Source organism: Eschrichtius robustus, chromosome 14, assembly GCF_028021215.1.
Source record: "Eschrichtius robustus isolate mEscRob2 chromosome 14, mEscRob2.pri, whole genome shotgun sequence".
In the NCBI taxonomy this organism is placed as follows: Eukaryota; Metazoa; Chordata; class Mammalia; order Artiodactyla; family Eschrichtiidae; genus Eschrichtius; species Eschrichtius robustus.
This window is the reverse complement of record NC_090837.1, coordinates 44,496,327-44,509,583: the sequence shown is the minus strand read 5'-3', so window position 1 is coordinate 44,509,583 and position 13,257 is coordinate 44,496,327. Positions and strand designations below refer to the sequence as shown.

General features: G+C 35.3%; 1 protein-coding gene across 1 annotated transcript in view; it reads left to right on the top strand.

The window, feature by feature from the left end:
* CDH2 (cadherin 2) overlaps window positions 1–13,257 on the top strand; it is a 213,019-nt gene that overhangs the window by 148,953 nt on the left and 50,809 nt on the right. Inside the window, exons 3-6 of the mRNA XM_068563811.1 lie at window positions 2,501–2,727; window positions 4,381–4,527; window positions 6,274–6,429; window positions 10,544–10,688. Of these exons, the coding sequence (XP_068419912.1) occupies window positions 2,501–2,727; window positions 4,381–4,527; window positions 6,274–6,429; window positions 10,544–10,688 (675 nt within the window). The remainder of the gene's footprint in view (window positions 1–2,500; window positions 2,728–4,380; window positions 4,528–6,273; window positions 6,430–10,543; window positions 10,689–13,257) is intronic.

Genomic DNA, 13,257 nt, shown 5'->3' with positions numbered 1-13,257 from the left:
CTATGATGTTTGCCTTCCTCATCTTCAAAGTTAAAATTTAAATCTAATCTTAATTTTACCATGTCCCTTGAATATCTCTTTCTCCCTTTCAAGTGGCTTCTGTCCACTCTCCTTTTTATTTTTAACCAGGTTTTTTGGTAAACATATTTTGCCATAGTCCTCCTGAAAACCGTTTTGAAAGTCCATAAATGGTAAATAAATATATTATATAAATTATAAATATGTATTAGTGCTGTAACTAAGATTCTATAACATAGCGGTTTTCCACTTTTTCCTATTAATTTCTATGTTTCTGTAAAAACTTTCTCCTAAGTAAGTTTCAGCGCTTGGTGCTAGGGCAGAAGTGAATCTGGTCAATTTTGAGAAAATATTCATGGTGCATCTAAGTCATAAGTGAACAAAACAACACACAATAAACACTGACCAATGGTAAACAAATAGAATTCATGTATTATCCATTCATTAGACTACAGAGTGAGTGGTTTAAATGACAGAAATTTATTTTCACACAGTTCTGGAGGCTGGAAGTCTGAGATCAAGGGGCCAGCAGGTTTGGGTTTTCTTGAGACCTTTCTCTTTGGCTTGCAGATGGCCTTTTCCTCTGTCCGTACAATGGTCTTTCCTCTATGTACACGTGCATCTATGTCCAAATTTCCTCTTCTTATAAGACACCAGTCATTGGATGAGGGCCCAGCCATATGAGCTCATTTACCTTAATTACCTCTTTAAAAACCGTGTCTCCAAATATACTTATATTCTAAGGTACTGGGAATTAGGGCTTCAGCCTGTGAATTTTGGGGAACAGAATTCAGTCCATAACACTCATTGAAATTAATAAGCATTTTAATTTGCATGACTTGAAAACAGTAAAACCTGGTAATTATTGATTAAGCATGTGAACTAGGCATATTTTGTGCATTAAATCACAACCACAGGATGACGTCAGGATTGATACTTCACTAAGGAGAACTTTTTCAGTTGGCAATGGACCTTGAGTTGAGGTATTGATTCCACTGGTTGAATGTACAAAGGGAATTATGTAATATAAGACCTTTCTTTAAAACTGAGTAATGCCCCAAATGCTGCTTATTTTAATATTAAAACAATGAAAATTACCAGTTGTTTAAAAAACCCAGAACAATTTAATAACAGAAATATTAAACCAATGGGGGCAAGGGTACTAGAAAAGCGAAACAATTTTAAGTAACTGACCATTATGCAGTTTCCTCCCACGTGTTTTCTCCTATGTCAGACTTTCTGGAATCACCCACTTTTCATTCATAGGATGTGCAGTGACCCTTTGTAGGAAAAGGCACATTTTTTCCTTCTTTGCTAATACATTTTTTCAAAGGCCTCTATCTTTCCTAGCCTGCATCTTTCTGACACCTGAATCCAAATAGGTAAGCTGAGTACCAAGTTAGCCGAAGTCAGTGGCAGTAACAGTGAGTGTGAATTTTTCTCATTTGCCACACACTCTCATTAGCCCGTGAGGGGCTCAGCTCCTCCCCTCTGTGGGACATTCAAGCTATGCTCCAAATGAAGAACTCCTTTTTAATATGCTAGTTACTTTGGTACTTTCAGAGATCTAAATGTGGCATTACTCTCTTCCCAAGCATCTATCAAGCCTCTTTTACTTTACTTTCATTGTCTATTAAAGGTTTAAGACTTGAGTCATAAGTTGAGTGAGATCCCTTTGTGCTCTTGTAGGGCAGACAACCACTAAGAGTCAAACAGCATGGAGCATTGGTGGCTTTCTGAATTTTCTTCCCCGTATGTAGAACAGATAAAATGATTCCTACTTTGGGTGGTTATTCTTAAGGTTAAAGTAAATAACCTTAAGTGTCTTGTTCAGTGCCTAGCATTCAACAAATGTTAATTCATTTTCTTTCACAACCCAACAACCTAAGTGTTCATCATCAGATGAATGGCTAAAGATGTGGTGTACACACACACACACACACACACACACACACACACACAATGGAATACTACTCAGCCATAAAAAAGAATGAAGTTTTACCACTTGCAGCAACATGGATGGACTTGGAGGGGACTATGCTAAGTGAAATAAGTCAGACAGAGAAAGACAAATACTGTATGATATCACTTATATGTGGAATCTAAAAAATACCACAAACTAGTGAATGAAACAAAAAAGAAGCAGACTCACAGATATAGAGAACGAACTAGTGGTTACCAGTGGGGGTGGGGAGGGGCAATACAGGGGTGAGGGTGGGAGTTACAAATTATTGGGTGTAACATAGACTATAGGGATGTCCTGTACAACACGGGGAACATAGCTAATATTTGGAATAACTGTAAATGGAGTGGTGTAACTTTAAAAAAATTTTTTAATGAAAATTTAATAATGTAAAAATAAAATTTTTGTGTTTCATGTTGCTACGTTTTATTTTTAACCTAATCAGGATATAGCTTTAGATGAATAGTTGTTTTTGCCTTTGTGGTATAATTAGTCTTATGTATTTATTATCTTTTGCAGTGAAGTTTAGCAACTGCAACGGGAAGAGAAAAGTACAGTATGAAAGCAGCAAACCAGCAGATTTTAAGGTGGATGAAGATGGCATGGTGTATGCCGTGAGAAGCTTTCCCCTCTCCTCTGAGCGCTCAAAGTTCCTGATATATGCTCAAGACAAAGAGACTCAGGAAAAGTGGCAAGTGGCAGTAAAATTGAGCCTCAAACCAACCTTACCTGAGGATTCAGTGAAGGTAGAGTATCCAAGTATGGCTTTGGATGGAGTTACGTTTGCAGATCAGAAATGTACAGTTTGAACTAAATACATACTTTGCATCACATTAATGGGTGGCCAATATTTGACTTTGTATCAACTTCATTTGCTACAATGGTATTTTGCTGTTTTTAACCTTATAAGATGCTTAGACAAAATGTATTATCAGCAGTCCTAAACTGTATTTGAAAGGTTTGTTTATACTTTGAGATTTATAACTTAATTTAAATTAGAAGTAGTTGTTTGTTTTAAATTTCTTAGAAGCTTTACAAGGTGTTAAATTTAACCACAAAATAAACAATTGTTTGTAAGATGTCACCAGCCAAATTTATTAGATGGGAAATACAGATTTACAGTAGTAGAAGGAAAGTCAAGGAGTATTGGGTTTTTGCCTTGTCCCTTAATAATTAAATTGGGAAGTATGAATTATTTATACTACCGACATGACTTTTAGGAATAATATACTCCCTCTGGTGGAAGCTGCTATGAGCCAAGATAAAATAAATAAGATACATTTCTAACAGAGTAAAGTTCAATTCAGTTCAATATTTATTGAGCACTTATTTTGTGTAAGGCACTATTTTAAGAATTTTAAATAGAAACGTTAACTTCTTCAGTAAAGTTATGATAACATTATTAGTTTCTGAATATTCTAGTTCTTTGAGTTAATATAATCTCAAGTCCATGATTTTATGAACTATGACTATTACATTTTGTATATTTATTGTACTGTGAGAGATAAGAATACACACATTCTTTTCTGGTATTTAATTGTAAATGTGATATACACAGCCATAATCAAATATGAATAAATATTAGAGAAAAAGATATTTTTTCTCTTATACCAGTGTTGGACTTTCATTATGTGAAATGTAATTTGTTAATCTATTAACTGTTAGGGGGAATCATGTCATTTGGGTACTATAAAGTAAGGAACTGGTAACTGAGTGAAAAGTTGCTTTGGTTGTTGTTGATGATTCGCTGTGTTCCAGCAAACTAGCTTGGATCTTTGCATTGAAGCAGCAAGGGCTAATGGCTAAAATGTCTACAGACATAGGGAGAAACAGAAGAAAATGTTGACACCCAGCAGAGATTAATACCCCATGTGCAAAGTGGGTCATCTACAGCATCCATCACGGCTGACATAGGTTTAGAATAAGTACAGCATTAATTCTGTGGAATTTAATAGGGTCATAAATATTTGAGACGTTCCTTAGCAGTATGTATTAAACTTCTTTTGAAATCCAAATTATATTTTAGCACATCAAGATCTAAATTTAACATACACAGTAGCACATTACCTGAACTGTGGTTTAAACTAATGAGAAATGTATAAAAGGGTACTATTAAATTTTGCTCAATATTAACTACTATCTGAGATGGCTTATAGTTTACACAGCTGTGCCACATAATAAATTGTTTGGAATTCAATTTTTCAGTGAACACTGTCACCCACAATTTTACGGTGTTTTCTATTATTTTAATAGGGGGACGAGGAGAGGGCCTCCAGACCTATTTTCTTGTTCATAATAAACTGTGATTCCTACGCTTACAGGTATCCATTGATACTGATGTACTTTCAGAAAATGTTTTCCTAGTACTCAGGAATGTCTTCTTGTATTTTAATGCAAAGGAATCACGAGAAATTGAAGAAATAGTATTCCCAAGACAATTGACTAAGCACAATGGCTACCTACAAAGGCAGAAGAGAGACTGGGTTATCCCTCCAATCAACTTGCCAGAAAACTCCAGAGGGCCTTTTCCTCAAGAACTTGTCAGGGTAGGGTGGCACAATTTCATTGATCTCCATGGCATGTGTCAAGTGTATGTTAGAAGCGCTTTTGTCTCTTTTTTCACAAGGTAGAGTTTACGACATGTATGTACTAAAACAGATTTTGTTTTGTATTGATGAAATGTCTGTAGTGTTGTAAACAGTCTCTTCTCCATTTTTTCATTACCTCTTATTATTTGTAGATAGAACACTCTGTGGGTCGGTCCTATATTTCATGGATGATAAAGTTTGTTCAGTGTCTGAACACATACGCCTTAGCTCCAACATGCTTCACACCCACACCGTACCCTTTCCCACACACCTTAGTTTCCCTGTCTGAAATCTGCACTCCCCGTGATGATCTTTGCCCTCTACAAATAGCTTTTGGGCCAAAGAAAAAATAAAGGGGCAATCATTGCTAAAAATGCCAGTACCAAGTGCGTTTGAGAGTTTTTTTAAAGAAATAAAAAATGACCTCTGATACCATTAACAGACCCCCTGGGGCTGTGCAAAAACATAGGCTTTCAGAGCTGAAGAGTGAGATTTTTCTCCAGTTACTCTAAATGCATACCATCAGACCCAGAGAACAAAATGACAGATATCGCTACATGTTTAGTAAAATGAGCAACCTTTCATTTATTACAAAAAGAAAATAAGACAAAGTCATTGTATTCCCATCTAGTAGAAAGTAAATGTTTCTGTATAGGATTAATTTAACATTCCAATAGATACATACAGAAAGCTGTATTTTTTAATAAGTCATTTATTTGTGTTGTATAGTCTATGGTAATGTGCATTATAATTCAGTTTAACAAAGAAAGACATAGCCCCCAAATCGAGGTGTTTTCTGTGTTTCTACTTCAATGGAGAATGAGGAAAGAAAAGAATTTTGCCTTAGCTAAAAAAACAAAACAAAACAAAAACTGGATTCTGTTACTGGATTAAAGGTATTTACCTAATACACAAATATCTCGTATCATCACCTCCAAACAGTATTGCTCAACTGGCCCTTTCTCTGTACTGTTCTCCTTCCTCCCTTTTTATAGCCTGTTCCTATGACCACTCATCTGTAAACTTATTTTTCCGGGAATTGTTGTATTTGGAGGAGAAGGCAGTGAGCCTATAATGGGTATAATTTTTGAGAGTAATAGAAATATATTATAAAATCATTTCTTGCATGCTTTGTTATTAATAAAGAATTTGGGGTATTAGGTGCCACCTTAAAATAACATGGGAAGCTTTGGTTGCAGTGAAAAACATCAGCACGATGCAAGTGCAGGAATCTCACTTCCAGGCTCAACCATAATCTTAGAGTTCCCATGGGAGGCTGTTTCACACTATGGTTAGACAGTTATTTCTTATCCTAACTGATGCAAAAAGTAAACAATTTTTATCTTCATTAAATTGGACACCTGTTACTGGGTTAAATATTCTAACCTCCGGATTCCCAGGAGAGACTTTGATTCTGTTTAAAAACTGACGCTCCTTAATTCTGACTTTTGCACTGCTCCTAGTGCGTGTTCTTTTAGATGTTAACATTGCCCCCAGTCTTTCTGGTGATAGGTGACATCTCTTTTTGAAGCCCATCACCCAGAAGCAAGGAAAAGGAACAGGACAGGCAGAGCTTCAAGGGTTTTCTGGGAAGAGATGGTATACGTTTGTAACTGGAAGAGACCATGAGGTGTGGCATGCCCTGTCTCTGGTAATGAGCTTATTTAGTCCCTTGTTTAATGTGATTGTCTTCTTGACCCTCAGATCAGGTCCGATAGAGATAAAAACCTCTCTCTACGGTACAGCGTAACTGGGCCGGGAGCCGACCAGCCTCCAACTGGTATCTTCATTATCAACCCCATCTCAGGTCAGCTGTCGGTGACCAAGCCTCTGGATCGCGAGCTGATAGCCCGGTTTCATGTAAGATTTCAGCCAGCTGATAATCCTCTGTATTAATTCGCTTCCAAATATGTGCAGGGTTTAACATTTGCCTCTCACATCAGTCTTAAAGCTTTGATCCTGAGCATTCTAACACCAGAAATGTACTTGTAGCCTTTTCAATTTATTTTTAATAAGTTTACTGTTTTCATAAAATTGATGAATGCTCATGGTAAAAAACAAATAATGCCAAAGAAAAAACTAAAATTGCTTAAAATCATATTACTGTTTACATGCTGATACTTGCCTTCAGATACGTGGCTAAGAATTTATAAGAACAAATTTACATGAAAGAGGTCAAAACTGTTTCATATAAATTATATAATGATCACAACATTTTTAATGGCTGTATAGTATTCATTGAATATATAAACTATCATTTTAATAGCAGTTTCTTATTAATATACATTTATGTTTGTCATTGTATCTGCTCCTGCTGGTATTATTATTACCATTAGAGTCGTAGAAAATGGATAGCACATTTTTATTTTGTTATTTGTTGGTCATATTAACTCCAGAAAGATGTGCCATTTTGATCTGCCTACTGGGAATTAAGATTTCCCTTTTCCACATAACCCTGCCAATACTTGGTTTCGTCAATCTGCCAGTCTGAGCAATCTTTTCTTAGATATATTATCTAGTTATATTTCTTATGCTAATTTTTGTGTTATTTTTCTATTTTATTCATTTTCCTATTAAGTTATAACAGCTTTTGTATATAGTTATATGTTCATATTTTTTAATACACGTATTTGAAACTGATTTAAAAATAATATTGTAATGAGTATTTTAAAACTCAAGAATTACCTAATATTAAAGTCTAAATTCCAGAAAGCATTTTTCTTTCATTTTTTTCTAACCATGGTTGCACATTTTTCTGGAACAGGATTTCAACAATTTTTTCATGCATTTAATATAGAAACCTAAACTGATCTTTATTACTTCTCCAATTTCTATATGAATTACTAAAACTTTTAATGAAAGTATCATTTTCTCTTAGAAAAGAATATTGGCACATTGTAAAAACTTTTCAAATAATACAGAAATGAAATTTTTCAAATAATACAGTATTAATAAGAAAGTGAAAAGAATTTGAAATCCCAGTACATAAAACTAACCATTTTCTTTTTTTTTTTTTTCCTTAACGTTGGTGATATTCTGTAAGATATTTCTCTGTGCATAGATTCATAAATGTATTGTTTTGAAATTGGGATCATTCTCTGAAACCAGCTTTTGTCACTTAGCAATCATAAGATTTAGCATCTTTCCATGTCAGTAAATCACTGTTTATTTATATCATCATTTTTGATTGCTCTAACATAATTTTAAGTAATTACCTACTGGTAGATATTTGGGTAATTTAGTTCTTTCTATTTTATTTTACAACTACTGTATAAATAATGTGACAATGAACATCTCTCTGTACATTTTCCCATTCTATCCTTGGAAAAATTTCCTAAAATTGGAATTATTTTGATAAATACAGGGAAATTGTTCTCTAGAATAGTTGTGTTGCACTTCCTTCCCACTATATAGTAGATACTTTCCACTCCATTATCAATTCCAGGCATTATTTATTTATTGCCAGTACTATTGGTAAAAGAATTATCTTGACGTTTTAAGTTGCATATGTTGAATATCGTGATATCCTTACTCCTGTCTTATGTTGAATTTGGGCAGGGGGTTGTTTATCTTTTTCTGTACTTTTAAGAACCTTTTATCTACTAGCGTTGTTAATACATGATTTGTCATATTTCCCCTTTTGTTGTTTGTTTTTAAACTTTGTTTATAGTTTTTACTTTACTATAGCTTATAGTTTTTACATGGTGATGTTTGTTGTTGTTGTTGTTGTTTTAATTTTATCAGGCATTCTGGCTTTCCAGAAATGTTTCTAAAGGGTTTTCCTGCTCCAAGATGCTAATCTCCTCCATTTTATCTGTTTTATTTATTTATTTATTTTTGCCTCTAAATGTTCAACCTCTGTGGAGTTTAGTTGAGTAAAAGAAGAAAGGGATATAGATCCACTTTGTTTTTCCTTTACGGCCAGTGCAGTTATCCCAACACCATATATTGAATTAGTATTCCCATTGATTTAGCATGTCATTCCATACTTCTTACTCCACCTATGCATGTGTTTGTTTTTAGACTCTTATTTTTCTCATTAATATACTTGTTGAATTTTTGCACTTGTACAAACTTTTAAGATTATTGAAGTTTTGAAAATTAGTAAAATATTGATATGTGGTAGAGCAAGACTCCCCTAGATATAAACAGGCAAATAAGCATATAAAAAAACTAAAAATGTTTTAAATCCGGAGTATCACTCAACTCCCTCCTCCCAAAGGCCTTGATTGTTCTATCAACCAATTCTTCTAAAATCCTTAAGGAACATGTAATTCTAATGCTTTTTATATTGTTCTAAAACATAAAGAAAGAAGTAAAACTTGCAAGCCTTTCACAAAAACAACATCACATTAATAGGAAAGCTTAATAAAGGCAGCACACAATAGACCAGTCCTTAATTAGACTAGTTTCTAATTTATGAATACAAATAATATCAATATCAAAAATTCTAAATTATCTCTTCTGTACGAATTCTCACTATCTGAACTTCTGTGGTTAAAACTCAGGAAATAAATATTTTCAGGTCAATTTCGGGGTAAATTCTTGATCTCCAGATTCTCAGTACTCGCACATAAATGAGCAATATCCATAACAAAATAGAATTAATTATAGAATGGCCAGGATAGTTCATTATTAAGAATCTCTTAATGTAATATAATGTATTAAATAAGTCAAGGGAAAACGGGATTCTTTCTGTAGGTGTTGAAAAGGCCAGTGTAATAAAATTTACATTGTTTCATGTGTTAACCTCTAAATAAAAAAAGGATATGTTGATGATTCTTTAGGTTGATAAAGCATATCCGACAGAAACCAGCAGCCAGCATCATACTTAACAGGAAAATCATAGAAGCATTCTCTTTAAAAGAAACAATTCAGTGGAACAGTACATAGCTTTTGAAAAGATTGAAATGGTTTTCTATGTTCCGGATAAAAAGATTTTGAAGATATTTTGCCAAGAGTAGCTGAGTGATTATATTTGTTTAAAAAGGAAGAAAAAGAGGGCTTCCTTGGTGGCGCAGTGGTTGAGAATCTGCCTGCCAGTGCAGAGGACACGGGTTCAAGCCCTGGTCTGGGAAGATCCCACATGCCGCGGAGCAACTAGGCCCATGAGCCGCAATTACTGAGCCTGCGCGTCTGGACCCTGTGCTCCGCAACAAGAGAGGCCGCGATAGTGAGAGGCCCGCGCACCGCGATGAAGAGTGGTCCCCACTTGCCGCAACTAGAGAAAGCCCTCTCACAGAAACGAAGACCCAACACAGCCATAAATAAATAAATAAATAAATAAATAAAATTTTTTTAAAAAGGAAGAAAAAGATAAAATTTCTAGAAAAATACCTATAATATTGAGAACTCAACCTTGGGAGAGGAACAACTGTCTTATGTACTTCTAATATTTATGAGTGAGTGACTTTTACAATAAAAAAAGGGTCAAAATTCCTTGTACACACTTAATTCTTTCTAGATTCTTGCCTTTTCTCTTGTTCTCTATGACTATTCTTACCTTCAATATACCTACTTACCTACTATATACCTTACCTTCAAATGTGGATTTGTTTCTACCTCACTCTTTTGTATATATATTAAACGAAGTAAAATCCATAGAGCTCTGAGCAGGGTGCCTAGCAGATAGCAACTGGTGACCTTTTGCTGCTCCATCACCCCTAATTATATAGAGTTTGGCTAACTTAAATTTTGATGGGACAAATAGCTTTTTTTTTTCCCTTTGGCCATACCACGCTGCTTGTGGGACCTTAGTTCCCCAACCAGGGATCGAACCCGTGCCCTCGGCAGTGAAAGCTCGGAGCCTTAACCACTGGACCACCAGGGAATTCCTTTTTTTTTTTGATGGGACGAATAGCTTTTGGTTTTTGGTCCATCTGTGCTGTTTTGGTAGCATGGGTATTTTGTCTTGTATCTTCTCACTTGATACCTAAATGTGTTAAATTGTTTTGTTTTCTAATTACTCTTGCAGTTGAGGGCACATGCAGTGGATATTAATGGAAACCAAGTGGAGAACCCAATTGACATTGTCATCAATGTTATTGACATGAATGATAACAGACCCGAGTTCTTACACCAGGTTTGGAATGGGACGGTTCCTGAGGGATCAAAGCCTGGTAAGTTCAAAGATCATAATTTGGAGATTGCTTGAGGAAATGCAATGTAATCCAACACGTATATAAGCAAGATAAGGAGAAATCACGTGAGCCTTTTGTGTCATTTTCTTTCATTCATGCTGCTTTTAGGCAAAAAGGAAGGTAACTTAGGGAAAAACAGATTGAAGAGAGAAAACAGAAAAATACCCCTCTACTGCCCACAATAACTTTTTCCACCTTTGAAAAAATATATGCTACAGTATCTGACTCTAGACTGTGAAATCTATACAATCCTTTGATTCTGCTATGGGTGATAAAGGCCATGCAGCTAGAAAGTGAGCATTGGAAGACCAGGGGCTTTCAGTTCGTAAAGTGTAGACTTTATCTTATTAGTCGTAGCAGCACCTAAAACAACTGGAGTGTCTTAAAACACGTGGCGTTCCTAGGACCAGGCAGTGGGGCAAAACCAAAAGCAGAGAGGGGGCTTGGTGACAGCTGAGACTGCTGTTCTCTAGCTACACAAGATACTTACTTTCAGGGTGACCCTAATGTCTTCTGCAGCCCTTGCACTTAAACCAGTGTCATGGAAAGTGACCTAGCCTAGAAAGAGCAGTTGCCAGAAAGCCTCTCGCCATGGTGAAGTGATATTTGACCAAGATTTTAGATTCTTGTACTGAAAACCCTGTAAACTTCAGTCACAGTGGAATACCAAGGCCAGAAAGGTCTCTTGAGTTTGGAAAACTTGTGGACAAGAAAATCAGTTGGGATAGAGATGGTAAAAGGAAACATTTTGCCAGCTTTCCTGAGATGTTTGGGTATTTAGAGAGACTTAATTAATTAGAGTTTAATATTTTGTATGTAAGAAAGCCTCGACATTTAAACTTACGCTATGCGTTTCCTTCGTCATCTATACCGGATTTGCATAAGCCAATTTATAGATAAAGCCAACTATGCCTTAAACTGGCACTTTTCCTGGTCCAAATACACTTGTCTGTATCCTCAGAAGAGTGGGGTGTGCAGGCAGCTGGGTGGGAAGACAGGGGCTGTGCCGGAAGTTCAACCATCTGTGGCTCTGAGTCACATTTCAGAATCGCGTTCGTCAGTATTTTAAAATACAGGAAAAAAAAAAATCAAAGCATGTTAAACATATCCTTACTAAAACACAAGGCTTTTACATACATTCTAAGGATAAATAAACGTTGCGCTTTTTTGCCTGGGGAAGGTTTTTGGTCTTTTAAAAAATCATTCATTCTCTTTTTTCCTCTATTATTTCTAATTTTATCAAAAGTATTGTTTCATAAAAATTGTCAAAAATAAGCCATTACAGATATACTTATTACGCATCTGACCATGAATTTCCATAAATCCCTCCCATAAATAAATGACTCTCAATGATCAGGAGACATAAAGACATTTCATGAGTCGATTTCCTGCAATGTTCTGTAAGTTTGAAAACATCCTTCTAGGCAAGGTTTGATAATGTCATGAATCTTGAGTTAAACTAAGATGCAATATTGTAAGCAGTATTTGGTTCAAGATTCCAAAACATATTTTTTTTTGTTTTAACAATTCATCCATTCAACAAATGTTTATAGAGCACATGCTGTGTGCCAGGCAGTGTTCTGGTACTGTGGATACAGCAGTGACAAGTTAGTTGTGCCCTGTCGGAGCTTAAAATCTAGTAGAGGAGAAATGTAAAAGGCAAACAAGCAAGTAAATGTGCAGTAAAGTTTCGGGAAAAAAATAATCAAAGTTGGCATATAATCAAATAGGGTGTCTTGTTTAGAGGGACAAGCTCTGAAAAGAGATTTGAATTATGTGAACAAGCCTTAGTTAATTCTGGGGCAAAAAAATGAACCCTGTAGAGGGAACAGCAACTGTAAAGGCTCTAAACTAGAACTGACCATAGGGTACTTACAAAGATGGTAGGCTGGAGATGGAACATTTTATAATCCAGTTCTTACAAAGATCACAAAGAACAAACCATCTTTAATAGTAACTATTTTTCTCTCTACCTCTCAATTGCACAGTTTGTCTAGCTAGTTGGAATTTATTTGATCCTGGTGCTTTGTAGACTTCCTTTCCACAATATCTAATAAATTGAAGTCCCTGAGTTTGTTACAATGTTCTTTTAATCTCCTAGGAAATAATGAACCACAATGCAAAACTCCCTATTCAATGTACCAAAACAGTCATGCATGGAATGATTCCTCACGACCTCAGTAAATGGAGTGTGTGTCCTTATGCAGCCGGCTTACTTTCAGAAAGTGACTTAGGCATTGGGGAGAATCATGCCCAGCATGTCATTTTAGATGTTACTGCATAATGGAAAAAATAGGGCAGAGGGAAGGCATTGGTGGCCATAAAAGAAGTTTCAGATGGCATCTATGTTACTTATTATTTGCATTTTATATCAGTGAAGGTCTAAAGGGATTCTTTCATTGAATCATACAGTGAATTTGTCTTCTAAGTATATGGAAACATTGAGTCTTTATACATGTAAATTAAAAAAAAATAAATTTCCCTTCAAGCATCTCAACCGTGTTCAGTATTTTTTGAATTGAGTACTGTTCTTATCAGTAGTGTTTTT